This window comes from Botrytis deweyae, assembly GCF_014898535.1.
Source record: "Botrytis deweyae strain B1 chromosome Unknown BDEW_041, whole genome shotgun sequence".
Classification (NCBI taxonomy): Eukaryota; Fungi; Ascomycota; class Leotiomycetes; order Helotiales; family Sclerotiniaceae; genus Botrytis; species Botrytis deweyae.
This window is the reverse complement of record NW_024066248.1, coordinates 86,417-114,240: the sequence shown is the minus strand read 5'-3', so window position 1 is coordinate 114,240 and position 27,824 is coordinate 86,417. Positions and strand designations below refer to the sequence as shown.

The 27,824-nt window shown below is 43.9% G+C and overlaps 7 protein-coding genes across 7 annotated transcripts; 1 reads left to right on the top strand and 6 right to left on the bottom strand.

Moving 5' to 3' along the window:
• Positions 1-290: 290 nt before the first annotated feature.
• Positions 291-759, bottom strand: EAE98_010858 (uncharacterized protein; the record flags this gene model as incomplete). Its single annotated transcript, XM_038958480.1, has 3 exons — positions 291-362; positions 428-628; positions 694-759. 3 exons carry the CDS (start codon positions 757-759, stop codon positions 291-293), a joined length of 339 nt encoding a protein of 112 aa, XP_038805140.1.
• Positions 760-5,471: 4,712 nt separating this feature from the next.
• On the bottom strand, positions 5,472-6,281 carry EAE98_010857 (uncharacterized protein; the record flags this gene model as incomplete). Its single annotated transcript, XM_038958479.1, has 1 exon — positions 5,472-6,281. One exon carries the CDS (start codon positions 6,279-6,281, stop codon positions 5,472-5,474), a length of 810 nt encoding a protein of 269 aa, XP_038805139.1.
• Positions 6,282-7,213: 932 nt separating this feature from the next.
• Positions 7,214-8,803, bottom strand: EAE98_010856 (uncharacterized protein; the record flags this gene model as incomplete). The annotated part of the gene is made up of 5 exons (XM_038958478.1): positions 7,214-7,624; positions 7,825-7,916; positions 8,176-8,365; positions 8,467-8,654; positions 8,722-8,803. 5 exons carry the CDS (start codon positions 8,801-8,803, stop codon positions 7,214-7,216), a joined length of 963 nt encoding a protein of 320 aa, XP_038805138.1.
• Positions 8,804-12,369: 3,566 nt separating this feature from the next.
• On the top strand, positions 12,370-13,389 carry EAE98_010855 (uncharacterized protein; the record flags this gene model as incomplete). The annotated part of the gene is made up of 4 exons (XM_038958477.1): positions 12,370-12,499; positions 12,604-12,708; positions 12,820-13,004; positions 13,129-13,389. 4 exons carry the CDS (start codon positions 12,370-12,372, stop codon positions 13,387-13,389), a joined length of 681 nt encoding a protein of 226 aa, XP_038805137.1.
• Positions 13,390-13,503: 114 nt separating this feature from the next.
• Positions 13,504-14,624, bottom strand: EAE98_010854 (uncharacterized protein; the record flags this gene model as incomplete). The annotated part of the gene is made up of 4 exons (XM_038958476.1): positions 13,504-13,629; positions 13,725-14,098; positions 14,188-14,287; positions 14,547-14,624. The coding sequence occupies 4 exons, from the start codon at positions 14,622-14,624 to the stop codon at positions 13,504-13,506; spliced, it is 678 nt and encodes a 225-aa protein (XP_038805136.1).
• Positions 14,625-15,218: 594 nt separating this feature from the next.
• Positions 15,219-19,463, bottom strand: EAE98_010853 (uncharacterized protein; the record flags this gene model as incomplete). The annotated part of the gene is made up of 1 exon (XM_038958475.1): positions 15,219-19,463. One exon carries the CDS (start codon positions 19,461-19,463, stop codon positions 15,219-15,221), a length of 4,245 nt encoding a protein of 1,414 aa, XP_038805135.1.
• Positions 19,464-20,421: 958 nt separating this feature from the next.
• On the bottom strand, positions 20,422-25,964 carry EAE98_010852 (uncharacterized protein; the record flags this gene model as incomplete). Its single annotated transcript, XM_038958474.1, has 6 exons — positions 20,422-21,582; positions 21,631-22,594; positions 22,643-25,244; positions 25,310-25,486; positions 25,654-25,689; positions 25,745-25,964. 6 exons carry the CDS (start codon positions 25,962-25,964, stop codon positions 20,944-20,946), a joined length of 4,638 nt encoding a protein of 1,545 aa, XP_038805134.1. The 3' UTR covers positions 20,422-20,943.
• Positions 25,965-27,824: the final 1,860 nt, after the last annotated feature.

Genomic DNA, 27,824 nt, shown 5'->3' with positions numbered 1-27,824 from the left:
ATATCAAATCTTTAACGGCCCAAGCAAATTCCCACAATTGGGAACGGGGAAAGGTGAAAATAAAGCTGTTTGTAGTCCATAATGGTAAGAAAGTGTAGTAAGCAATGAGTAGTCACAGAATTATTCACGTCACTACGAGTCACAGGCATATATAGAAAGTATATTTGAGGCGGAAAACAGTTCAATTCTGAAAGATTGGTAATAGGATTTGGTTCTTTAGGGCACCACCCTCTTTCCACACAACAAAACTGATTCGAGGCGAGCAAAATGATTCCACCCACAGACATTCCCTACCTGCGGACCCTTCTTGCTCTTCTCCGCGGAATTCCCCGGGATCTGCCACGATTCGCCTGTTGACCAGCCTGTAGAAATTCTGTTAACGATTTATCAAGAGGAAGAGTGCAGCCGCAGCAGGATATATACGTACTCTGACGACAGCGAGCTCTGCCATAAGCGCAGCGATCTCATCAGCTTGCTCCCCGATCTTGGTGTTCTTCTCAGCTATTTCCGAGTCCTTGCCAGCGATCTCAGCGGTCAAGACATCAACTCTTCGCTCGGCCCACTGTGCTCTTGTCCACCAATCGTGGATTACGTCGTCTTTGTTCAGGATCGTCTGTTGCAGCTCACGCTATAATTGAAAACGTTAGTTATTCTTCAAGCCAAGAGTGTTAGATCGATCTTGACGAAACTTACGATCTTGTCAATCATTCGAAAGATCTTTTGAGACAACAAGCAAAGAGTTGGAAGCACGCGCGACATTCTTGCGAGTTGTTTGGTTGATGTGGTGGGAATTGTTGAGTTGGATTTTGAGGTTGTAAAGGTTTAGAAATTTCTGCAGCGAGAAACTGAATTTAACCTCAAAATTACCTGAAGACGGAAGCCTACGCGAGATTTATCTCGTTATTGTGGGGCCAGAGACCAGAAATTACGCTAGCTTCGATACCTAGTCGTCCTGAGGCCTCCTACTTACGTTGCCCCAAGGACAGAAAAGGCTAGTCTCTAGGCTTGTATAGTACTAGCAGCTTGGTTCATGTTTTCTTGAGCTTGAGGTTAGTTTAGTCCTTTGAATCAGTAGCAGCTTAGATTTAGGTGATGGACGTTGGGTCTGGAGCACGCAGAATCTACTAGTATATTGAGACATTGCGAAGAAGATTCGAATATAAACGACGCATGAGGCCATCGAGAGTAATCGCAGATGCCGGCGAGAAAGGCGACGTAGTATCATAGAGTCATGTCAAGAATTGATCAACAGTTACCGAGGTTTTGATTCGCATTGAGAGTCTGGAAGTCTGCTGGAGTCTCCTGTCCTCTCGGATCAGTTTACGAAGTAGGCGATTCTGCAGCGAGAATCCCAATTGAACAATACCAAAAATCATAAATGAAACGATTAATCTTCTCGATTAAGAGCACATCTAAAATACTAGAACTGCAATCCATCAAAATAAAGAGCTATCATCAAACGACGTTGCGACTTTATGTGACTGAAGCTCTTCATAAATCCGTTTATTTGAGAAAATTGACCCCACCAAAACATCCCTCTTTCCACAACCTCCCAATCTCCAACGAGCGCCGCAGATATGTATGTGCTGTTGCCGTTTCAATTGTTTTCGGCAGTTAACGAGCAGGAAAATGCGTTATGTGTCTTCTCCTGTGGTGGACATGCCCTGGTCCAGCTCTCAAATGCCTCTCCGGGCGTTTTCCTGCACCTACTTTTGACCGGCAAGTTCGAAATAATAAAATACGAACCATCACAGTAAGTTTCATGAGTTCAAGGCCCTTTTTAATATGATATCAATAAATTTGTATGCAAGGGATCAATAGCTAATCAAAGAAGAAGCTAGTATTGCCCGCATCTACGTTAAATATCTCAATGTCCCAACGAAGGCAGTTATCTATCTCGGTCCTAATGTCGAATTCCCGTCAAGCAAAAAAGGAACCACACACACAAAACCCTACTCCGTGACGAAATTCACAGGCTGATAAGCCCATCCTAAAGTCATCAATGAGATAAGAGCCGCCTTTAAAAACAATAATATGCAATGTGGAGGATGGAAAATGTCCCAAAGTTACAGCAAATCAAAGAAGAACGCCCTTTCCAAAGGTACTGTCAAAGGAATTACGAAATAAGAGATAAGAGGTCGACGACAACTAAGAGTTATAAGTCGAATCAATGCTACTCTCGGAGGTTAGAAGGGCCTAGGACAATCACTTGAAAGGCCCCGGAATAATGGTCTTCCTATATGCATAAACGCCAACGAGATGAAATAACCCGGACAGGCCAAATGAACCATGCATACGATACTTGTTGATCACGATTACGACACCATGGATTTCATTCAGGGCATAAAGTGAAGCCGCTCAGCTATAACGACGCAGATGCCGAGAAATCTCGTTGCCTTTGACGTAACCTAGGAGACCCGGCAGAGGATCTCAAGTCTATGAACCTCTTGCTCAAAAGGAGCCGCATGAACTGTACAAGTTTGCGCAAATAGGGTACAACAATCAACGGTTAGATAAGTATTGTCGTACTCTATGTTATGCCATCAAAATGCTAATGTATGCCATTGCTTGCAGCACCTCCCTCAGAAGTCCTAATCTAGAAAGTGGATGATCTCAGCTCGAAATTCCCTAAGCTTTTAGATGAAGAATAATATAAGGAAACCATGGTGCCCGACGAGTCCGAAGATCGTGAAGGACATGTTGACGCTTCCGTTGGTCGTTGGATAGACCCTTTCGTGGGATCTATTCTGAAAAGTATGCAGGTCCAAAATGCATTTGGCAAGAGTTCAGTTCTGACGATGCAATGCCACAAGATGAATGGTGGTGAGAACTCGCGCACTTTGAGAATGGTAACTTCATGAATGTTATGCTACAACTTTCAGGCGGATACATTCGTGTGGGAGAGGAAGATGTCGCTGTGAATGCACCTTCAATCTTATGAGGCACATATGGGACAAGAGCCAAGCTACATAGCCAAGTTTAAGAATAGAAATATGGTTCTCATGAGCATCGTAATGAGAAGTGTAAAAGACTGAGCCTTGGGACTTACATATGTCATGAGCTCTCAAAAGGAGTGGAAGTGGAGAGGCATTGCATGTCCAAAGTCCAAAGTATCATCAAAAGTTATTAACCCCCCCCCCCCCCCCCAATTCTGAATTGCCTCTGCCACCAGCGGTTGATACTCCAGGTATCAACCTATTCGTACCGTTGTTCTAGTACTTGTGCATTCAATCATCGAACTTTATCCCACCATGTGAAATAGTGAGACATAACTAACATGCCGGATACGGGCAGTAAACGTGCATAGAAATGTGTTGCTGTCTTCAAGAATAACAGGCTACAAGTCATTCAAACGCAATTCAAGTCTTAGATTCCCAGGTGATGGCTATGGGATCACAGTACATGTGCTTGCGAACACTGAAGTGAGGTGCAATATGACATCGGGATCCGTCGTTGCTGGCGAACGATTGGTGCATTAGCTGTAGAGTGAGACACGGAGTTCTTCCCCCATGGTTGCTCCGCCATTCTGAAGAGCTTTTAATAACTTGGTTTGTCCGAAACGTTCAAGAAGCAAGGAAGGAATCTTCAGCCGTTGACGATGAGCTGCTGGGAGGAAGGGAAAGTTGTCTTGACTGGGTAGTTAGTCTTTCGGGACGGCCTGAGGTAATACATCGTTGCAGTAATCCAAAAGCTATATCTTCGAGCAACACAACGATCTTCAGAGCTTCTCTCCCCCAAAAGTAGTTACTGAGCTATCACCAAGACATGAAGTCTAATTGGAAACATGAGAGCAGCCTCAAAATCAGTAAAGCGAGCAATGGCAACCAGGACTGAAAGTACCATTCCATTGACTGAGTCTATCATTACCACAAGAGAATAGGCTCAGGAGCAGTGTGAGATTTTGGAAAGTTCGAGAGGGTTATGAGGCAGCGAGTGTCACGGTGTAGGTAATATAAATCTAGCTCCAAGCCCAAGGCCTCCTGGGAGGATGTTTATAAAAGCAGCAGACAACGGCATGGTGAGTCTGATCGTCTGAATTTGCCAATATATCCTCGATTTGAACTCCGTTCTTAAACTATTGGTGATTGCATTGAGTGGGAATAGAAAGAGGCGTTGGCTTTGAATCCGAAACGCCTCAAAACGCTTTGGAGTGGAAAGTTCATCAAAGTATCTGTATATCCATAAGAATGATTGGAATTTTCAGCATACTCTTTTGGAAGCTTACTCCCCAATCAGAGCACCAAGAGAGTATGTCGCGTAGAACAATTGAGGAAGGATCGAAGGCGGGGTGCTCATTCCATACTTGAGGTCTTTTTGGTAGACAATCAGGTCAAGGGTGTGGCGATTCGTTACAATGGCCGTTTGAATGACCGTTTGGAAGGGTTTAAACAGACATCATCGAGTGCATCTGAATTATAGATCCTTTGAGAGCTTTAGGGGTAGAAAGGTTTTACTGGAAGGTTAACAAGAGGTTGTAATAGTATGGTCCTTTTAGGTGTTCGGAGGGGATAAATTTTTTTCCAGAGCTCGGACCATCACAACAACATCACACTGATCAAAAACAACCTCTTGATTTAAAAAACAACTCTACATCTCAGGCAGACATATAGGAAGACATCAAAGAACCTTGCTCTTTGATAGCTTCCTTTCTTCATCAATCATCTCAAAGAAAAGGGGACGTTGAACAGGATGGAAACATATTGAATCACTTGTCACTCTTGAACCTTGCATGTGCTCTTGTGGGTCAAATTCACACTTTGTCACTTTCATAGACGTCAACTTCATAAAGGGGATAACGACAAAGCTTTTGATATTGAGTTGAGAGATCCTGGCCTGTTCCTCTTGCAGAAAAATCATTCTCGAAGTTTTCGAGAAGATGGCGAGAAAGGAAACGCAATCCATATTATAAGTCTGGTATCTGGTGTTGAAAAGGAGACTTCTTTCCTCATCTGAAAAGCAACAAGCCAAACGGGACGGCTATTGAAGCAGAAGCAAATGCCTCGATATGGTTAGTATCGGTGCATGTGGGACATGTCCCTGCCAAATATTTCCATTTCCTGCTTCCCCTTCTTGCAATTGCGTACCAGTTGCAAGCAAGAGCCTTCCCGTCATGTGTAGTTGTGCCGCACGAGTGTGTCGGAAAGCCGGTTTATAGTTGTGTCATTGATTGTGCAAGGACATTGAATTATGTGTCGTCCGCCATTTTTCTTCTCTACAACGGTTCATACCCTGTATTTCTTCATGCCTTGCCAGAACAAAAGGCAAGTGCTGTTGGGCTCTCTTATCTGGTACGAATAAAGCGAGAAAACTGCCAGCCAGGGCGAATTGCTGTAATGGAACACTGAAGGGAGGTATCAACCGTTCAGGAAGAAAAACATATCTCTACATGTATATGCTCTTGTCACCCTGCCTTTCCGATACTTGCTTATGAAATTGTGCTTCGCCACAAGTACCCTTCGTAATTGAACCTCTTAGGAACGGCGTTGACGTTTATCTTCTCTCTCCTGATCTTGTGCTGTGTCACGAATTTTCTTGCTTCTTCTCAATGAATCAGCACCGGAAGATGTTCCAGCATTGCCCAACGCTACACTGACACTTGGACGACGGTTGACATCAATTATTCGGGCTGACAATTTAGCTGCTTTCCGGTGAAGCAATGGATAGGCAACATCTGCGACAGCCGAAGGCTCAACAACAGAAGTTTGGGATTCATCGACTTGCTTTTGTGGAGGCTGCTGTAAACGTTTTGGCACAGCTGGAATACCAGACCCAGCGCTACCGTTAGAAATATGACCGTCCTCAAGATCATTTTCTCCCTCTTCCTCGCAATCATTTGATGAATTACCAACAATCATAAATTTAGCCTTGTCGATGCCATGTTGTTGTTCATCGATTCCTATTTGTATAAGATTGACGATGGCATGAAAGGTAGTACCACTGGCGTCAACCGCACCTTTGATCTTCGATAAATCGCCAAGAAGTGACTCTACTCGGACATTGCCAAACACCTCGACGAGAAGGGCAGCAACTCCATGTCGGAGATTTTTCAAGTCAGATGCTAGCTGGTGGATTTTTTTGAAGACTTCCTGCATTTGAAGCTCTTTAGCGGCACCCTCATTATCTTTTACCGGCTCTGAGGGAGCTGTATTGGTATCAACTTCCTTTCCTTTGCGAGACCGCGCGTTTTTCTTGTCGTTGACGATGCCTTGTGCCGTCTGTATCTTAGGTGTACCGGTTTCAACTTGCTTGCCTTTCTGAGACCGCGTGCTGTGTAGAGTCATTTCGAAAATTTATTGCTCTCGTTTTCCTATTCTTTGAGATCTCCTAGATTATTTGACTTTATAAGCTGTTCACAAATTGCATATGTCAAACACAATATCTTTGAATATCGAAAAAGCGATAGACGTCGGCAGCAAGACGCAAGATAATCTGCTTCATGGGTTGCGAATAAAAATTCGAGATTTGCGATAAAAATTCGAAAAGTGGCTGGTCGGCCTTCTGCGTGTATTGCTTGATAATTCAAGATGTTGCAAAACATAGAAGTCTAATTAAGCGAGCGGGTGCGCCAGGTGGTGTTAAGGTAAAAAACTGTAAACCTACAATCACAACTTTCTATTCAATTTTTCGATTGCTTTAATTAAACAGAACAGGGAGTGATAAAGTGGTGTAATCAATTATATAGCCAATAATCTAATGGCTCAAAACGAAGTCCCAAAACAGGAAGCAAGGCTTCAACTTACATGCGACTCGTCAATCTAAAAAGCGTCAATTCGAAATACAAGAATAGAAGGCGTGAACGCAAGTTATGAAACATGTTGGGGATAGGCTCTGTCTGTAAAAATTGTGAACAAGGTTAACGCCAGTATGCCATTCTCCCAACGCATAGAGTGCTTCAGGAATTATGAATAGTATATCAATGTACATTTTTGAAGGCGAACACAATTCTAAGTTTTGACGGAATGCAAGAAACGCGATTTATTCAACTGACTGACTCATTCACAAATCTATAAGAGAGTGGAATAAATTGCGTATGCCAACTACCGTAAAGAAAAGACATTCAATAAGAGGGCGAACCTCTAACTAGTCTAGATTCTACCAATACCGAGAGTGTTCTGCAAACACTTGCAGCTACTCTGCCCATATTATTGAAAGTATGATAATGTCAAGAGGTAGCCTCCGAACCATTTCCCGTTCTTCCACGTATGGATCATATCTAAGTTGGTTCTTGTCTTGTCCAGCTCAATTTTTCCATCCAGCTTCCTTGCCGGCACGATTGGTGGAACATACCTCTCTGGTGCTGGTCTGGGCTGATCAGTTCTATAACGGAGTTTCGGTGTTGCAACTGGTTGACTCCGATCAACAGCTCAAGAAGCTTCCGATGGGTAATCGCGTGTGATTTGCCAGTTGATCCTGCCTTGTCGAAATTTGACGAGGACACTTGAGTGGTGAGGTTATTTCTTCGACCTAACCAGATATCCCTTTTTGTTCCCATTCTTTCTGGATGCGCTCTTTCATCAAGCTTTCGAGGTCCTCTCAATATCAACAGGTCATATTTTTTGGGAGCGAGCTTTCTCTTTTTACCCTCGGGGTTGGGCTGGTTCTTTTGGTGGCTGTTGATAGTCCACTATTCGGATATAGTCGAACTTCCTGTTGAAAAAAAGAATATCAGTAAATTGATCGAAAACATGACTATTGGAAGCTAGCAGGTGGCACAATGCAAATCTAAGCTATACATGCCAAGTTATAACCAACTAGATCGTGGAACTGCAAATGGATCATTCGACCGGGCAAAGAAGGGTTTCCTCGAATTTACAGATAACTTACAGTCGACGAGACAACATATTCGCGTGCCATTTTCGTGCCCTGTCCACGTATTCTTTCGACAATCGGTTTGTTGATCCATGGATAATCCTGGACTATGATCGATTAGCCGTGCTTGTTATGAACAAAAATGAATGGAGGTATAATCAAAGATAACTTACTATAAGCTTTATGGCTTTTAAAACTAACGAAAAACAACCATTGATTTGTCTCGCTCACGAGAAAAAATTGTAGCAGAAGCTATGTGGAAGTGAAGCTTTCGCGTTCGTAGGCGATCTAGGAAGGAATGTGGAAGAGAAGAATGTTGGCGCTGGACACCTAGACCCTTCGATTGTGGTCGATTTGTTGACTAACTTAACCTGCGGTTTTGAGCGCCAGCAGAAAACTCGAGTTGAACTGGCCAGGAGTACCAGATCAACTCCACGTTGTCTCTAGCTTGGGGTGTAAGGATAGAAAGTAATAACTCGAATTTTTCAGGTGTCCTTCTCGAAATTATTGTCTGGGCTGCTTGGGTCGTCTGATGAATTCTTGGCTCATGAGCCGACTGGAAATTTTTTTTAGCTGCCAGTCCTTAAAAGTTGAACCCAAGTCGGGAAAGTAGTCGCATTTAAGCTTGGGATGAAATGTGATGAAACATGTACGTACCTCAATATGGAAGAGCTGGTCCTCAAGTCTGGCAGACCCCTTCCCTACATGGAGGGATGTAGTGGCAGCCGATGCTGTGCTTTCACTTTTTAATACGAGTGAAAGTGTTCGGTCTGAGCTCTGACTCTTCGAAATATGCGGTGGGTGATAAAGTCCGCCGGAAGATCCTGGGCTTTTCAAGCACGATGCTGCGACTGTTATCAGTATTGATATCTCTCAGCGCAATGTTGTTGGGGCATGATTGAGCTGACTTACAAATAGGTGTCGAAGAGATGTGGTGAAGGGCATGGGGTTGGCCGAAAAGTAGCTCTTTCATTGAAAGATATAAGCTGAGCATTTATTGGTACACATGACGCATAATATAACGACGGAGAAGTTTGATGGTAATGATAATACTGGTTCTGTAGGTCTTATATTGATGTTGAAGGCTGAAGGTTGAAATTTGCAGTTGTGGTTGCAGTTGGAAAGAGGTCAAGCGTTCGAAAATTGTAATTGGAGCTAGGATCCTGAATTTTGGATTGGTTTCCATGCTGCTTTGAAGCTCAAATAGACTAAGCTCCCTTCAGAATACTTTCATCAACAAAATTTGAGTTATTTTTTAAGGTCATTAATGATACATCATATTTTCCAATCTTTGACTTGTGCATGATCTTTAGAAATGCCTCCTATTTAGCCGAGTCGAAAGCTTCACATGTGCACATTGTTTTTTGACTTGCATCTATATTTTTGTTTTCACTCGAACAACCAAACTTGTGTAAGTAAATTCCTCTTTTCACAGTAGGATTCTCAAAAACAGTTGTGAGAGTTGCACAGAAAAGTATATTCGTTTGAATTCTGATAATTACTCACCACAGATTGTTCTCCTAGAGATCAAAAAACGTCTGATTTTTCCTTCTTCTGCCTTCCAAGGTTGGTATCGTACACTAAACATAACATCAGATATTACCACAAGTTTCACCTTTTGTCTCAGCAGAGCAGACATGATAGGCAACGTCAGAATGGAGTCTTTAATGGTACTATGTTTGTTGTCCTTGCACATCCAATTTACCTCTTTATGCTTTGTTAAAAGGCTTGACTAACGAATTAAAGTCATCCTCTTGAGGCTTTTCGACAAAGCAGCGGTATTCTGAATACCTTTCATGACAAGCATTGCAAAATATAAATGGAGGAACCATTACGACTTGCTCATTCGTTTTCACCACCGCAATCCACCACATTCACCTCAACAATTCAAACCCTTAGCAGGTAGAGATATCTAAAACTATCATCAATTATAAGACTTGCTAACAATAATTGATTCCCAGATTCTGTCACGAATTCCATAACTTCAGCCTCTGCCGGATGCCACAACGAGCGCACCAAATGCTTCTCAATCTGCGCAATTGCCTGCCACCTGGTTTTCCTCAATAATCAATCCCACAAGCTCAAACCGTCTTGAAAGCAGGTTACCTGTTTCCAGAACTCAATTGCCAGGGGCTTTCTCAACCACCTAAATTCTGGTCTATTCCTTAGTGGTTCGATTAGTCTTTCGCTCCTATACGCAAATTTGACGATCTATGGGCATGTCTGCCAAGAACAGAAGAGGAATTGATTTCCCACTTGAACATCTACTCCAACTGGAATCTAGCAGTTGGAGTAACTCAAGCAGTTTGTCTTGGAGTGATCATTGCGATAAAGAATACAAACAATAAACCAGGCCCTTTCAACATCAGTGTTCCAGTCACCGAGCGGCTCATGCCTGACACGTTCAGATTTCTCAGCCTTCATGGCCATGGAAACATTTCCCTATCGGATATGTTCTGTTCAGTATGTCTCGTCCAAAAAATATCGAAATTGGCACCCATCACCAACAAATAATGCTAACACCTTTAGTAGCCATAACAGCAATTTGCTCATGAGTACGCGTTTTCAAGCCTACTGCAGTCTGGCGGAGCGGACGCAACGGTATATATGGAGCCGCGCTCTGGGCAAATTTACGCAGAAACCCTCTCGACTGAACGACAGCATCCAAGCCTCAGTGGAAGCTCTGACAGGGGAGACTTCATGCACTATTCATCATGGAGACCGAAAGATGGTTGAGCCTATGGCTCGGAGAACTTGGCCTTATTTCAGGCTCTGAGTTCTTAGTTGCCGATTTGATGACTTTTGTCGAGCTAGGGAGTTTGTTCACTATTGGTGTGCCCTCAATAGTTTACTTGGCTATTCAGATATCTTGTGTAGATTGTTTGAGTAGAACTCAGGTTCTTAGCTATACCAATATTAACCTGTTGCTCAGTGCACTGTCGACATAATCTAAAGTGCACCTTATTGTGCCGGAGAAGAGGACTGTACCTTTTTTATAACAGTTCTTGAGTCAACTTATTCCTTGTAGTCTTTTGCTAGACAGAAAGAGAGCGTGTTAAAGACGTGAAGCCGTGTTCTCATTCATGGTACCTTTGCTACTTTCCCAAGGCTATAGAGTAAGCTTGACAGCGCAAGCAGAAAAGGTCATAACATTAACACTTTCTAGTGCGAATGCGATAGCTCTTCTGACGTGAGTGAAAATAAATCTTGCTTTAACCCCAAGAATGATTAGAATCTGAAAGTCCTCCCATATGCAGCGAATTTGACCAAGCAAGACAACAACCATTTCTGAATCATAGCTTTCATTGCCGAATAATAGTACCATGCCTATTTACACGCTAGACACATTCCTGACATCTTTTGCAATAACGGAGGACGTTTAGGCTCTTGGGACTCAGTTCTGCCGGTCCATATCTACTATTAGTCTTTTACTCTGGAGTCATAACACCACCCTCATATACTTCCTCGAGCCTCATGAAGAAAAGAAAGATTGTTGCGCAAAGGGAATGTCATCCCCCCCCCTCAAAAACCCGCACTGCTGCTGCATATCACACCTGCCCCTCGCCGAGAATCCTGTGCATACAAATTTTCCGAAAAAAAAAGAAGAAAAAATAGCAATTCGATGTGAGACAAGTAATCGCAAGTTCAGTGCAGAAAAGCTCGCGCTCCAGTCAAGGTCAAAATACAAAGTCGTATGTTCGTGCAACTTCCCTTCGATCGCCATCGTGAATGTCAAAAATGCAATGCGACAATACAAATCAATCAACAGCTCCAACAGAAACATTCAATCTAATTCATCTTCAAATGCTATAAAAACCAGCCAACCTACCCTAAAACCCCCAACTCATCTCCTCAGCCCCCTCCCCAAACCTCCACACTCCACATGCACAACCAAAAAATCCTCCTCTCACCTCACTCACGCCTTTGTCCCTCCAATCCTCCCCATATCTCAACTGCGCAAATATGAGCACGATTCCACACACCTTCGCTTTCCTCCCGCCATGGCAAACAAAGAAAACATTCATCCCCCCTCTCACCCAATTGGCCAAATTCCTCACGCCAAGCCAAAGCTCCAGCCACCATTTCTCTATTGGGTCAATGGAGCCGGAAATCCTACGTCGCCAAGAACCGTAAGACGCTACAGTTGAGCACATTTTACATACGAGTATATGGTCTGTCTTTTTGTCATGTATTCTGGGGAAATTTTTCATCTGGCAGGTAGGAGATGTGGAGTGGGGATTTTATTTGGGGGAGTGAATGGGATGGGATGGTTCGGTGTAAATCCAATGGGCGTGATATTTGATATTGAATATTTGAGCAGATTATGAGGGAATTAGTTTGGGTACCTTGTTGTTCGTGCATATCTATATGTATGTGTTCCTGCATAGATGGGCTGGATTTGTGAAAATAGTCTCGTCGAATATCTTCTTAAGCAACGTCGATCTTTCTTGATTTTCGTATTGGGCTCTTGATCTGTGTCTTGGATTTTCATTTTAACAGGCAGCCTTCCCAATCTTCGAGAATTTCTTGATCTAGATCACCGCGGAAAGTTAAATCATCATGGCTACCCTCAATATCATCGTCCTTCTCTCATTCCTCTCATCCATCGTCTCCGCCCATTTCTCTATCGAGTACCCACCACCGAGAGGCGATTCCTTTCTTCCGCCTGCGTCTCAGTGGGAGTATCCATGTACGTACATCTACCATTACTAGGATTCATCCTCTCCATTCCACTCCCATCCAATTCCAAACGACTAGTTTAGTACTTCACACAATCTCTAACCTTCCTCCTAGGCGCAAACATTAACACTACCGAGAACCGTACTCTCTACCCTACTACTTCCTTCCCCATCAATCTTGACTTGCATCATCCATGGACATATGTGTTCATCAATCTTGGTACGTCTTTTCCCTTGGTATCTCTCCACTCCATTCTTCTTACAGCTATCCTACTCTCCACATTCTCACCACACCCTCTAAACTTTCCAATCCAATCTAACACCTCCCCAGGCCTCGGTATCAACGGTTCCTCTAACCTAAACATCTCCCTCACACCCTCTCCCTTAAACGCCACCGGATCCGGCCACCTCTGTCTCTCCGACTTCGATTTGCCCTCCGGTGTCACCCTCGAAGATGGCATGAACGCCACAATCCAAGTTGTTACTGTGGGCGAAAGCGGTAGTTCCCTCTACAACGTAAGTTCTTCCTTCTTTCTAATCACCTGATCAACAACCCTCTTCTGTACACCATTTCCCTCATTCCAATAGGAAGAGTAACAAACGAGGAAGACAACGAACTCCAAAGCTGACAAACAATCAGTGCGCAGATATAACGTTCTCTAGCAACGTCACTGCACTCAAGGCTTCAGATAACTCAACCCAGTGTCCTACCAGCCCGGGCATCACAGTCACAACACTTGCCGATGCTTCAAACACCACTTCCAATTCTAGCTCCACAAACACCACATCTAGTACTTCTGCCACTGGTACTTCAATCGGATCGAAAAGTACCGGTGGTTCTTTAAGTGCTATTGTCGTATTCCTAGGTGCTTTTGGTATTGCTGGACTTTTAGTTATCTAATTTCAAGAGAAGCAATGACACTCACGAGATCAAAGGAGCAAAGGATATGGCTCGTTGACGTATTTGAGTACAGGATTCTGGACTTAGCATAATAAAGACAAGCATTGAATCAATTCAAAGATAAGCTTTCCAAGCTCTACTCTTTGTTCTCTCCAACCCTAAGAAATCCACCACTTGTGCTAAATGATCCACGCCCCAGAATCCCCGCGTTTCACCTGCGGAATTCGTGCATACCATCCACTGTTTTCATTCATATCAGCAAGTATACACTTCTCCCGCTTCCCCATCATCACAAGCTTCCACGACCAAAAGCCCAGAAAAAGAGACAAACTCACAGGTAACCCAAAAGCCCCATCCCGTACCGCTCTCTCATTATTTTTCAGCACCGCCTCTTTACCCTTCCCCGCAATCTCCTTCAATACCAACTCCTTCTTTTCCTCCCCAATCAAATTCTGAAGCACCTCTTCGAAGACCCCAGGAGCCGTGATATTCTTCCCCTCCACCCAATACATTTCATACACACGATCTAGACATTGACATAAAATCTCGTGCGCTTCATTCCCCTCCGGAAACAAGAATGGCAACACACCTAACGCGCGTTGAATCCCAAGCGTCATGTGAGGAAAGCCGACTGGTGTTTTAGAAGACATGGGAATATTGAAGACAGATGCCCAATGAAGACGATCACGGTCGATCCATTTATCTTTATCTGAGGGGAAGTGTTATTGTTGTAGAGAATGAAGAAGTCCGGCGTGAAGAAAGAGAGAGACTAAGCAGAAAGCAAGCAATGAGACACACTTTTGATGTTGATAGGTGGATTGTTCCCAACGTCTTTCATGATGCCACCCAGGAATACAGGTATGTATTCGATGTTGCATCTCGAGAATGTAGGATCATGCTAGGAAACATATGAATTAGCACGTCCCATTGTAATCAAGTTAAGAAACAAGTCTTTGTATCCAGCGAGAAACCCGGAAGAGATGGTGAGTGAGGCAAGAAGTTTTTCATGTTCTCTCAATCAATACCAACATCCAGTTCTCACTTGACTAGACTGTGAAGACAAAAGCCTTTCTATTGTTTATCAGGTTCGTCAACCTTGGCTGCCCGTTCCACCACCATGCCGCCGTTCAAACCTATTCATCGTGAGATCCACTTACCCTGAAAATCCAATAAGCCTCATAAGCAAAAGGGCTGACTGTATCAACGTATAACGTGATTTTTGGTCGTGCTGCCATGTTTTCCATGTGTTCAATCTTCCTTGTAAGCCTCCTGTGACCCTCTCACGATCAAATTACAAACTCCTTCAATGCAGCTTACTTCAATCCTTTAAAACTATACCTTCGAATGAATCAAACCTGATATATCCACCCTATCAAGTCACTCCGCACATCAAAATTCCAGTACCTCGGTTCTCGGGAATGTGGGGAAATCTCACCACGCATCACGCACGTAGCTCATCCCTCACCAGATAATTATCAATATCTCATCTAACACGAATTCAGTCCAACATTTCACCAAGTCGTCAGTATCCATGTATTTCAATTGTGGTCATAATTATACTTCATGATTCATTCTAGTTGGGTATCATAATGTACTAGGTAGTCTAGGGTAATCGCAGCAAAAAGGTCTATCATGAGGACGTAAAACAAAGCAAGCATTACCAAACCATACCATACCACTCCAACTCCCTAAAGCACAATTGTCTCCCTATGTCTGTGTACCAAAGTTACTCAATAAACACCTCTCGAACCCATATTGTACTCCCTAGTGACCCTTCCCTCTGAAAGCAGATACGCAAACCCTAATGTTGTGACCCCTATGGATCCCGTTTATTTCTGGCTCTTCTTCCTCGCTCTCATGTTTGGCAAAGTATGCATCTTCCCCGATCTCCTTCCAATTTCCACACACAAGAAGCGGATAAAATCCCTACTGTTCCAATAGCTGCTATGAGCTGACAACATATCAATATACTGGTTGGCTAACATTCCTGGACGATTTCCCAAAATCCAATCTACCTGACCATTTTCATTCAATTGGCAGAATTTTTTCTCAGCCATCTCCTCGGCCGTGAAATCATGGACTTCCATTTCCATTTGAGATGGCAATTTGGTGATTAAAGTAGGTCTAGGCATTTCTCCAACGTGAAGCGCTTCATCTTGAGACATGCCAGCAGCAGATTTCATAGCATGGGTCACTGCGGTCATGAAACTGCGAGAAGAGTCCGGTACTTCCGCTTCTTTGAGATTTGCCCCATATCGTGGGTCTACACATGCGTTCAAGCGATATGCGATAGGATCGTTGCAATGCATGATGTTGTAAAGGTTGTCTATCGCCAAGCATCCAAATGTACCTGCATCACCGAAAATGTCTTTACTGCTGCCATTTTCGCATTCACAGCCAGGCTTAGAGATACCCTTCCTAGGAACTAAAGACTTGCTATCGAGTAGGAGGAAGAATGCACATGGACTACCCGCCAGGAAGCAGTTTGTTGTCTGAAAGTCAAAATGCTTGGTGTTGGGTCGCCATGAAAGCTCGGCTGGTAAAGTGGTGGGCTGTTTACTGAGCACTTCGAGCGCCATGACACTACCAAGGGAGTGTGAAATAAGGTGAACCCGACCATTCTTGTGAAAACCTGGATTGTTCTTACACCAAAGACGATATATCCGGTTGGCTTCGGCAATTAAAGCTGCAATCATCTTGTGCTTGTGCCCAGACATATAGTATGGAATATCCAACATCACATCCGAGATGAGCTGGCGTACTCTTGGAATTGTTGGCTGGGTTATGTCGTCAAGAGAGAAATCACAGCCTGGACGTTCTTTGTCTCCAGGCTTTCTTGGCCCACCATCTTCAAATGAAAGATTGGCACGCCAATTGACAGGAAGCACCGTAAGACCACAGAAGTCTTCTCGGAGCACCTTCTTCACATCATCATTTGTTAATTCCCGCTTCATCTCACATCTGAAGCTGTTCACTGCATATGTAAAGTTGAAGCTCTCCATGCGCTCCGAAAGTTTTTGGCCAATGCCATGAATGACCAGGCACAAATCAGTAACCTTTTCAGGTTCCTCTTGTGCCTTACATGCCGGGCACTCTTCCAGTATATTATAGCCAGTGTTACTATGCTTAGAACTTTTGGTGTGTACTTTCGTGGCGGTCATTGATTTCTTTGAAAGATAAAGCTTATTCCAAGCCTTCCGGTTGAATCCACGAACGACAGGTATACCAACACATAGCCCACTTTTGATTTTTGCGAGGGGTCTACGTCCGTAATAAGCCGAAGGGCAAATGCTGGGCTTCAGAATGAAGGCTTCCTCACAGTTCTTATAGATGACTTGTGAATTAGGGTATTTTTTACTAATGGAGGTAGCTGCACCTGGCTTTGAATCCGACTCTTCAACCTTGCCTTCTGCGGCAGCTTCGCCATGAAAGCAGCGTGCGGCGCAATGTGGATCTGCGGAGAGAATGTGTTTGGAAGAATCATAATCTAGAGTTTTGTCGTCATTTTCTTTTGGCCAGAGACGGTGAACGATTTTCTCTTCGCCTTCCGCGCCAACTTCTATTGCAGAGTTAAGTTGATCGGCCCATGTCTGAGACCAACACTCATTCTCCCTGTAACCCTTCTCTAGCTGGTTTGCGACTGCGGGCTCTACAGGACACATGTTATCTTTATAGAACCACGTGCCATATATACAAGGGTACTGATCATTGAGAGGTGACCAGTATATCGGCTTCAAAATCAGAGATGATAAGCTGACCAAATGAAGTCTACAAGTCCCAACAGGTATGTCAACTTGACATTTTGCATGCTCATTATGTTTGTAGGCCTTGCATCCTTCAACCTCCATGTCTTCTGTAGAGTCACGTTCGTGCGAGATCCGAGAATCAGTGGGTGGCTCATCGTCATATGCTGTGTTGTTCTGCATCTGAGGACTTTCACCACGAGCAGGCAGTTTCAGAAATGGCTTTCCTGTGGTACCAGAACCGGTAGTTTTTGCACTTTTAGTGTATACATTGCCATTCCCGCTTGAAAGTACATCATGCTCAGAGACTTGCGATTGACGTTTGCAGGTACATCTGTCATTTGTAGCATCTCCTTGATCGGCAACCATGTAATCAACAGGAAGATCTTCATAGGAGTCATCACACAGACCACCGTCTTGATCGCCCGTACCATCTGCCTGGCGTCCACCGAAGAATCTGCTTCCGCCCGATACATTTTTAGAAGATGCTTTCAATGTAGGCCTCTCGTAATTTTGCTTCCCAGATGTTTGCCCCTCAGAAACTTGTTTATCTTTGAATTTAAGGTCGTCGCAGCAACTTCCAAGTCTTGTTACGGACTCGGGGTAATCTTGCTTAGATCTTTCGTCTTTACTCTTGTCGTAGCTACCTGAGAATACAGTGTCGGGATCGGATTCTTTCCGCGTTGGACGATCTCTTGCCTTGTCTCCGTCACAGATGCCAGAAAATTCTGTCTCGATGTCGGATTCCTTTCTCTCGGAAGCCTTATCAGCTTTACTTTCCTCACATCGGCCTGAAAATACAGTTTCGGCTTCGGATTGTTGTCGCTTAGAGTTGGCATCAGCCTTGCTATCATCACAGCAGCTTGGTATTCTTGAGGTAAGTGGATCTGGATTATACTTTCTATCCTCAACGCAGCAAGCGTCTTCCTCACTCTCGTGTGCTTTGGAATCTTCCGTATCTTCAGTACTCTCGCTGTGGTGACGCTGATCTCTGTAAAACGAGGTTGAATCTGACTCCATTTGAGATTTTAACTGTTCGTCAAACCATGCCTTTGTCTTTTCCACTTGATCCGTGTCATCTTGGTCATTGAGGGCAACAGCCTTACCCTTCCCGTTGTCGCTCAACTTCGTCTTGACAGGCTTTTTCTCCTCGGGTTCCTCTTTACAGGCCTTGTCTTCCGAGTTAAGTTCTTTTTCAGACCTTTCTCTTTCGGCCTTTCCTTTTTTACAATTGTGTTCCCAATGCTTAGATCTCGTCTTTTGATCGGTGCTATCTTTGTGAGATTCGACGTTGGTACACAAACAATTAGGCTGATGGTTGTGTGGCTTGCACTCTTCAGGAATTACTTTTCCTTGTTGACCATGTTTGAGTGATTCGGCTGGGAATGGCTCTGTAGGGCGGTTGTGAATTATTTTGGTTTCCTTGGATTTTCCGGTTGTGTAATTTGAGTCTTTTGATGAACGATTGCACGTACACTCATGCTCAGGGTCTGCTTCTGGTTTGCAGTCCTTCTCAGACACTTCTTTGTCAGGTCTTTCTCTCTTGCAACTATGCCCATGGTGTTTGGATCGCTTGCTATGATCGGTAGTCTCTTCTTGAAGATTCTCCTTAGACTTACATTTGGTGATTGGCCCAGGAACAGGTGGCTTGTCATTGGCCTTAGGGGCGGATGCATGGGGTGGGTGGGTTTCGGCTTCAGCCACTTCTTGTGGAGCTTTGGGGCAAGACACACATTTGCACTTCCCTGCCTTCTTTCTGCACCAGAGATGACTCCCCTTGCAAGGGCAACTGATAGTTGAGGGTGAAGTCTTCCCCTCATTTGCTCCTACCTTATGTTCCTGATGGCTATTTGAATGCTCGGAGTGGGCCTGCTGTGGCTGCGTTGCCGATCCAGTCTTTGTCTGTTGTCTTTCAAAATTTCTTGTAGTCGACATCAAAGATTCCTTCAACTCTTTGGCCTCGCGTTTGATTATTGGTTTAAATCCGATAGCACTGGTGATCATCTTGTCTGTTATCGGCTCGATCCCTAACTTAGGCTTACATGTCCGATTATGACTTCTGCGGTCCCGCTTTGAACCCATTCCCAGCCATGCTTCCAGGAGCACCTTGTTATCGCATTTCGGGAATGGTCGTGGAGGATGTCTCACATTCTTGGAGTCGGCCGTAGGAGGTGGTACAGCAGTGAGAGGATCATCGAGCGGAAGAGGAGAACAATAGAAGAATTGCGCTCGCATTGGGGGCATCTCATCACACGGCTTGCGAGCTTGCTCGCTGCTACCAGGAGGAGCGAGGTCACATCCTTTTCCGAAGGTATGAATAGGTTGAGACATATTGTCTTGTACTGCTAAGAATCAATAGGCGGTCCCGTAGAAAGGATACTGGCACACTTACCGTTATAAAGAAAGTAATATTAGGTGATTAATAGGATTAGAAGGATTAGATACTGGTCACTGCTCTGCGAATGTGGCCGTCGTCAAGAAATCAAAAGCAGAGACAGTATAATAATATTGATGGCGGTGTAACTTGTATTGAAGCGGAAAGAATGTATAGAATAGAGAATGGTAGTAGAGATGATGATGATGCTGAAGATGATGAAAGAGAAGATGAAGAGAAAAAATAAGAAGAAGAAGCCATGAACAACCAAGATTGTCGCTGCCAATATCGGGCAAGCCAAAGATAGGAAGGAAGTACTCACTGTAGTCGTGTTTCTTTTGGAGGGCGTGGAGGCAACTGCAATCCAGACTTGTACAGGACAGTACAGCGGACTTTCTGTGTGAGATGACGTCTGCTAGGTTACGGGCGGCGCTTTGGGATTGGGGAACATCACATGCCACCTACCTAATAGTTTGATTGATAAGACAATAGAAGGAAAAAAGTAAATCTTGGAGCCTTATTGGGGAATAGAGAAAAAATGTATTCAAAATTGGATTGTTATCTATTTCTGAATAGCTTCAAGTCATAAATTGTGGTATTGTGGTATTAAGATACGAGTGATGAGTCGTCTTTCTTACAATGTAATGTTTTCCAAACCTCGCAAGGTTAATCTTAAGAAATTGGTTGAACGATGGTGGATGGATGGATGGATGGATGGTAATCTCCGTTTGTCAATCAGTAGGTAATCAGTACTACCATGGTAGGCATGTACACCTTACCACTTTCAGAGAGGTGGCCCAATCTCTCATACCCTGGACGAGATACACTTTACACCACCCAGGCCAGGTACACATCACAATCACGGTGCACATAAAGAACAAAAGCAATCTTCATTTTACACTTTCTGATTTTAAATACTGCTTGAAACTTTGAAGGTTTCTTATCTCCTAAGATATCTACCAGCTGTTGCTTCATTCTTCCTCGTACATACTCGTAGCTTCATCTCCGTTCTCCCTAGGTACACACATGTAATCAAAATGTGCAACGCTGAGTACAATAGGATTGCAGTCAAACCCTCGCCCAGAAGGTTGAGATGAATCGAGATGAATTCAGATGAATTGGGATTTCGAAGCAAATCAGCAAAATGGCAAAGATTTAAAGAAAACAGAAAAGCTAAGTTGAGAACATGAGAACACTGAGATCAAATTAATACGGCGAAAATAACAAATCTATTATCCATTCCACAATGCACAGATCAACCCATGTACAATCGTGAATCTCAATTTCCACGAGAAATCTTGTGCGCTGGAGTTTCTAACCTCTAGATGACATGTCTTTTGAATGAGTTCGAGGTCGATATAAATCAGTCGAATGACGGCGAAAATACATACATACATACATACAACACATAGACGTGTGCGGATTGATCGAATTATCTCAATTGGCGTAATGTTCAGGAACGAGCTTCATACCTTTATATGGATCACTGTGCGAAATGTTTGACGATAATTGTGGTTCCCACTCCTTCTCATGGCCATTTCGTGAAGTAGACCTCTCAACTTTTGCAACGCGAATCGCCTCGTTGATTGACAATCGAAGATGCTGGAGACGAAACATAATCTGTTCTGAACCACCAATGAGCTCTAATATCTGCTCTACATCGAACACCAGCTTCAAGAGAACAGTATCTGCATTACAGAAGGTGCGGATAGACATGAGAGATGCCACCTGTTTCCAATTGTAAAGCATAGATGAGATACGAACATCATCACCTAGTCGGTTACCATGAAATCGGAAGTTGTACTGATTGGCGGTGACGAGATCCCGCTGGGTGCCTTGGTCATACATAAATTCGACTACAGCAGGACGCCCCTTGTTCTTCCATGTATCCACAGTCTTCTTGATGCTATCGATAGACATGCGGCCCTGGCTGAATTGTATCATGAGAAAGGTATTGGCTGTGTGAACTACCATAAGTTCAAGTTCAACCAAATATCTAGCCTGCTCATACGGGTTGATGGAAATAGACAAAACTGATATTCTATTCTTGTCGAGTCTCATGTCGGCCTTTTCAGCCTACTCAAAGTCAGTAATGGATATGGCACATGGATGGTATACACTTACGAAGCCCTCAATTTTATTTTTAATCTTTTCCATCATTCCAGGCTTCTTGGGTCTATCCACCTTCTGGGTCGACTTTGAACACATAACACTTGGTCGGACCTCATTTTGAGATGAGCCAAGCCAGCCATGCTCCCCGAACATTTTCTTCATTGGCGAACGCGACCTCTTCTTTGGAGAAATCGGAAGCAGGTCCTGGCCGTGAAAATCGGGCTCTTCCTTTTCAGCTACGTCGACTAGGTTTTTTGTGGGGGATCGAGTCATCTGACGATTGACGGTAGTCGAAGCGGTGCTCGAATAAGACACATTGCTTTCACTTGATTTTACCTCCTTTCGGACTGGGGAATATGTTGCAGAACGACCTCTGCCATCCGGTACGTCTTCATCAGATGGGCGTGAAGACTGCTTGCGATGCTCGCCAGATGGCATACGAACTGGGGACCGCGATCGTCGTTGATAATTTCGTGCAGCTTGATGAACCGGTGAGCTGGATGGCTGCGGAAATTTATCTCTGGCCCCTTTGTTGACAGGAAGTCGAGACAGTTCAAGAGTAGCAGCGCGACCGCGGTTGGGGAGACTTTGAGTCGCAAAAGCGTTTTGAAGGATTGGTGAGATAGAATCAACACTGGCATCATAGGCTCGATGATCAGAAGCAGGAGATTCTTCGCGTGCTGCAAATCGCAACGGCGTAATACTTGGGGATGTATCGCTACGTTGGAGACCATGGCCATGGCCATGACTTGAGTGTTGGGGCACCATCAAAAGATCTTTGCTACTTCCGGCATGGCCAACTGACCGTGAGTTTTTAACATGGCCAAGACTTGGCGATGAGGCAGGCCTGACATTTGCATCAATATGCATGAAGTCGGTCATTGTGGTCTGGCGCGACTCATCCATAACCAGCGGAGTGTCTGGCTCAAATATATATGGGTTTCTGAAATTTCCTGTCTTGCGACCGTGTGAAAAACTAATCCATGTTAGAAAAGTCTCAATATTGATGTATTATTTGGCTTACCTATGAATAGGCATCGTGTACAATGGCTGTTGTTGTTGTTGTTGAGGAGAATAAACAGATCCGGGGGTTCCGATTGGAATAAAATCACCAAATAAGCCACCAGAGGTGCCAGAGGTGTCAGAGAAGTAGTATTGCTTGATTTCAGAGACAGTTGAGCGCGCAGTAGTCTCAGGTGTGCTTGGATGATCCCTTGACATCTGCGAGTCCTTTGTGCTGCGATTGTTTGGCTCACGGGTTGCAATGTCTTCGTCAACTAAAAAAGGTGTGGCCTGCTCAATTGATCCCAGACACTCACGTTTCGGAATGGAAGATGACCGAGGCGGATAGCGGGTTTTCTCGTGGTTGTAGTTGTTATCTTGATGTTCTGTTGCTTGTTTAAGTTGAACTTGACTCGGTTGCTTGCAGATATACAAAGGTTGAGGAGGGCAAATTATTGGGGATTGTAAGGTAGGGAGACGTCCTTGGTTGAGTTCCATCAAGAACCTTTTCGCCGCATCGCTTATATTGTTCTCATTGTAAAGTGAATCGCCGTCGTTGTTCTTGGATCTATTGTCGCGAGTCGCTACTTTGGATCTATAGTTTTGTTTTGGTAAACAATCATCGGCTGCACCGTCGAAATTCATGACCTGCTTTTGAACTGATTCAAACGCAACTACAGATGAAGTTGATTCAACCAAAGATTCCAAGGAATACGAATTATTCAAGCGTTTGTTTGCAAGATTTATTTGATTTGTTTTCGTTTGTGACTGTGAAGTTAGTGGAAACTCGGTTGTCAAGGGAATCGAACTTGCTGGACTGCCCACCTTTTGTGTACCAAAAGCGGCAGAAGATTTACTTCTTATCGGAACCTGAATTTTTGAAAGGTATGGACGCTCAGACAATCGACCTGGTGGTGTAATATCTACTTTCCCGACTGAGGTAGATAGTTGCGACTTCGATAATTTGGGCACAATCTCGAAGTTCTCCACTTTTGGGAATGTCATGTTCTGGGCTGTTGCAGTTTCAGTATTGTAGCTTTCGAAATAATCGAGCTCAGAGTTGGACGAAATGTTACTTGCTTTCCGTGAAAGTTGTTCTGTACTGCGTGGAAAGCCCTTGTACTTGTTAAAGGGATCAAGGGACGATGGGGGACTGTAGATCTCCGGTGACAGCCGAGATTCTTCGGACTCTTCAGATTCTTCATCATACTCGGAAGAAGGCTCCTTCCACTTCACAAGATTTCCAGAAGATTTTCGGTATTCTTGTTTGTATCGACATTCCCAGGACTGACATGTACCATCGTAGCTATTGCGATTTTCATGCCCATGCTCATCTTCAAAAGACTCAGAGCTTGGTACTGAACTTTCCTTAGGAACCGCATTCTTTGAGGTTACTGCCGAGTCTCTCATCTTCAGGATGTCACTCTTTGGAGGAGGTACATACACCGTAGGATACAGCATTTCTTGCTCTTTGGTTTCAAGCAGCTTCGTGTCATAGCTGTCCAAGATCGAGAATTTGCTTGCCTTGATTTCATCAACACAGTCAGTCGTATGCGCATGATATGCATTCTCAACCTGAGAATCGTCTGTGATGTTGTGGCTATCTCCATATGTAAGATGAGTTGACGGTAGCGCTTCATCGGCTCCTGAAACGGAATACGTGTTGGACACTTCGTTTTCTGCGCTCTCGATAGGGTCTGGAGTGTCCCACTTATAGTCAAGCCCACCATCGAAGAAATCGCTGGGACTAGCTGGAAGGCTATGGTAGGTACTCAAGTAAGAACGGAGTGGGTTGGCGTCTTCACCGGACAAAGGAGCATTGATGTTTGAGGTGGCTTTACCAGGACAGTTTGTCTTCGATTCCAACATTTTATTGACAACCTCATCAAGAGTGGGCTGACGAGAAGTGAGAAGATAATCTAGACTTGATGGTCCGCTTAAAATCAACTCGTTTTTTCTTGCGAAATTTGCATTCGGGATTTCGCGGCCTGGTGGTAGGTTGACGTTCATTATCTTAGAGACTTTGCGAACTTCACTCTGTCCACTAATTTTTCTGGAACCTTCGGAACTGGTAGAGATTCTATCGCGGGGAAACTTCTCGCATCTTTCGATATCTAACAACTCTACTCGGTCAGAAGCCACGTTGCTTAGACTTTCTCTAGTCTCTGAGAGAGCACTCATCACCCTCTGGCCTAGCTCTCTCTTCGCATTGTTCATGAAAGATCGAGTAGGAGTGGAATATTTTGATGATGTTGCATTTGGTCCAATGGGTTCCATTGCCGAGCCAGGCGGACTTGTTTGAGCAGTATTTGGTCGCACACAAACGCCTGCACGGCCATATTCAGGATCCCACATTCCCTTGTGAAGCTCTTCGGGTGTTGGGCAGTATGCCAAAGTTGCCGGCTTTCCTCCCACTGAGACGAATACGCTATGGTCAATCTTCCAGCTAGGTTGGTGGGCAATATTCGAGTTGCACGATTCGCAGTATGGGATAGCAGTAGGACTTATCTGCGGCTGAGCGAATTTTCTTCGTGCCTGCTCTTCTCTGTACGCAACGAGTGCTTGGGTAGGTACGACTGGCGCTTGTATTGTTGCAGTATGCGGAGCATGTGGATTGGTGAAGTCTTCCTACAATGTTGTTAGAAAGATGAGGAGCACGCAATGGCTTATTGAGCACTTGCCTTTCTACGAAGATGTTCGTGCTTCCATCTTTGGAAAACAGAAGCCGGAAATGGCGGTGGCTCTTCAATTTCGATCAGTTCCTCCAAGACTCCCAGGGCCAAGTCAACATTCTCGTCGCCAAATCTCTCCTGAAGTCGAGGATGTAATATGCGCAATCCATCCTTATATGGAAAATTTCGAGGTACTAAATGGTTTCACAATTAGTATAGATTGTACGAAAGATAATCAGATGACAAAATGAAGTAATTTTGGCCAACTTGGGAAGTCTGCTCTGGTTTCCCTGAAGACTGAAACCATGCCTTTCTGAACGGGCGGGTACAAAGGTGTAAGATCTAGGATTGGATTGCTTACCATCTGAACAAAGTCGGATTAAATAATTACGACATTCTAGAAATTGTCAATCAGGATTTATGAATTATTAGGTTGAAGACACTCCACTCACTCTCTTCACCCCAACCTTCCCGAGAGAGGTTATGCATTCCTGATTGCTTCCGTGAATTTTCAATCTCCACAGGAAGATGATAATTGCCCAGAATTGGGTGTATCATGTCACCATTGTCATATCCTGATGGACTATCGCCATTGATATCGATGGAATTGGTCTTCATCATTGCATTTCCATAGACATCAGACAGAGTATTGACTGGATAGTTTATGACCATGTCAAACCAGCAATTATAGTAAGTGAACAGCACGAATATAATGACAATTGCTGCCAAAACAAAACTTCCAAAGAACAACAGTTTCTTGTGAACAAGTCCAGTGAATTATACTGGCTGAAAGAAAGGAACCAAGCAATCGTAACATCCGGTTGTTTTTACTGGTTGGAAGGAGGAAACAAATTCATTTAATTATGAAGAAGAGTGTATTGAAGAAACTGATGGAAGCGCCTAAGAGAACCTCTCAAATATGGTGGAATCGTATCTGTCGATCTATGATACAATAGTTCAAGAAACAATAAGGAATTTTATGATGTGCAAGTATTTTGACAGCCCGAAGAACAAGAAGAAGTGAGGGTGAGAAGTGAGAAGTCGGCTGGTTGTTTTGTTGTTGTCCGACAAAGTCGAAAGTGAATCTCTTCGGTTATTGAAATAATTTATATCATCTTGAATAACTTCTAGTGCTTCCACTGTAAAGTGAGGAACTTGGAGAGAAACTCGAAGAGAAATAACAGTGCATATTGCCCACTGTCTCAAGCCCTTTGTTTAAGAATATTCATCTGTTTATCATCTTTTGACAGAGATGCGACTTGAAAATGGTGCCATCGTACGATGTTCTCTCCCAAGTGAAGGAATGGCAACAATTGAGGAAGGCACGATTATCCTTCAACTCAACATACTACCACCAATAACAAAGATTGTAGAACAAGTGTCCTACTAGGTATTTGAGGAACGATCATGAAGTCAAGTCTGGAGCTAAAAATAAATCTCCACCATAACATAAGTGCTGGTGGTGATAAGAGACCAACCACCATGGCCAGCCATTTCTCTCCAGTATTGAGAGTGGTATGAGATTTTTTGATTGAGAGCTTGAGAGGTTTACAACACAAATTCATCCTCTGAGTTCCGCCGTTTGGCTTTCAGATTAGCGAAACCTACTGCATAGACCCTTCTTGAACTCATCTTACTCCATTTGCCACGGTTGGTGTGAGAACTTCATCTTGTGTGTCTACCAAGGAAAAAGATGCCATCAATGTCCAAATTTAATCCGAACAACTTGCATAATACGGCATTGATGCATGCACCTAATGATATGTTTAAGATCATATCAGAAGTATGGTATCTTCTACGCTGCAATCTTGGTTCCATAATGCCCTACAAAGAAGTATTGCCTAGTAGATGCGAAGTAATACCCATTGCATAATTTTCTTGGACCCTTCAAAGCCCTGCCTGCCCTTCATAAGAGGTAACGAGCACAATTTACATTCTGAGCTCCACCCACCAGTAAAGCATGAGAGTTGAACCACTCATCGCGAGTGCGTCCGACGTATGAGATTGTTGGGAGTCGGTTGAGACGAGAGCTGCTCCCGAGCTAGAAACTCTAATACCACCCACATGACAGATTAAATCTTCTATATTAAGTTCATCTTCACTGGTGCCCAATTTTTCGTCTCAGTGAAGATCATTTGTCACTCTCGCCTTCAGCTGAGGAACCATTCTCTCAGTGCGCCTTTGGAGCCTGCTGAACCTCTTTTGTGTTGTAAGGTTCGGGTACAGAGGTGCTATTTATGTAGCGGTGACCAGTTTCAAGGGGATTCATGCAATATAGAGCAGCAAACAGCGTTTCGTCATGGACTTTGCATTTGCTTTGCCAATGATCATGATTCTGTTTCCATGGCCTACTGAACACATTGAGTATCTCCACCCCGAAATGCGATATTGCCCGAGTTTCGTGTATCTTGATGATTCCCGGAATGTCTGTCGCAATTGCTCTTGTATGATGGTTCTCCTACCGATAGAAAATCATCAAGACCTATCGACATTTGGTTGTGGTTGATGGTCGTTCGACCATCTGTCACATGA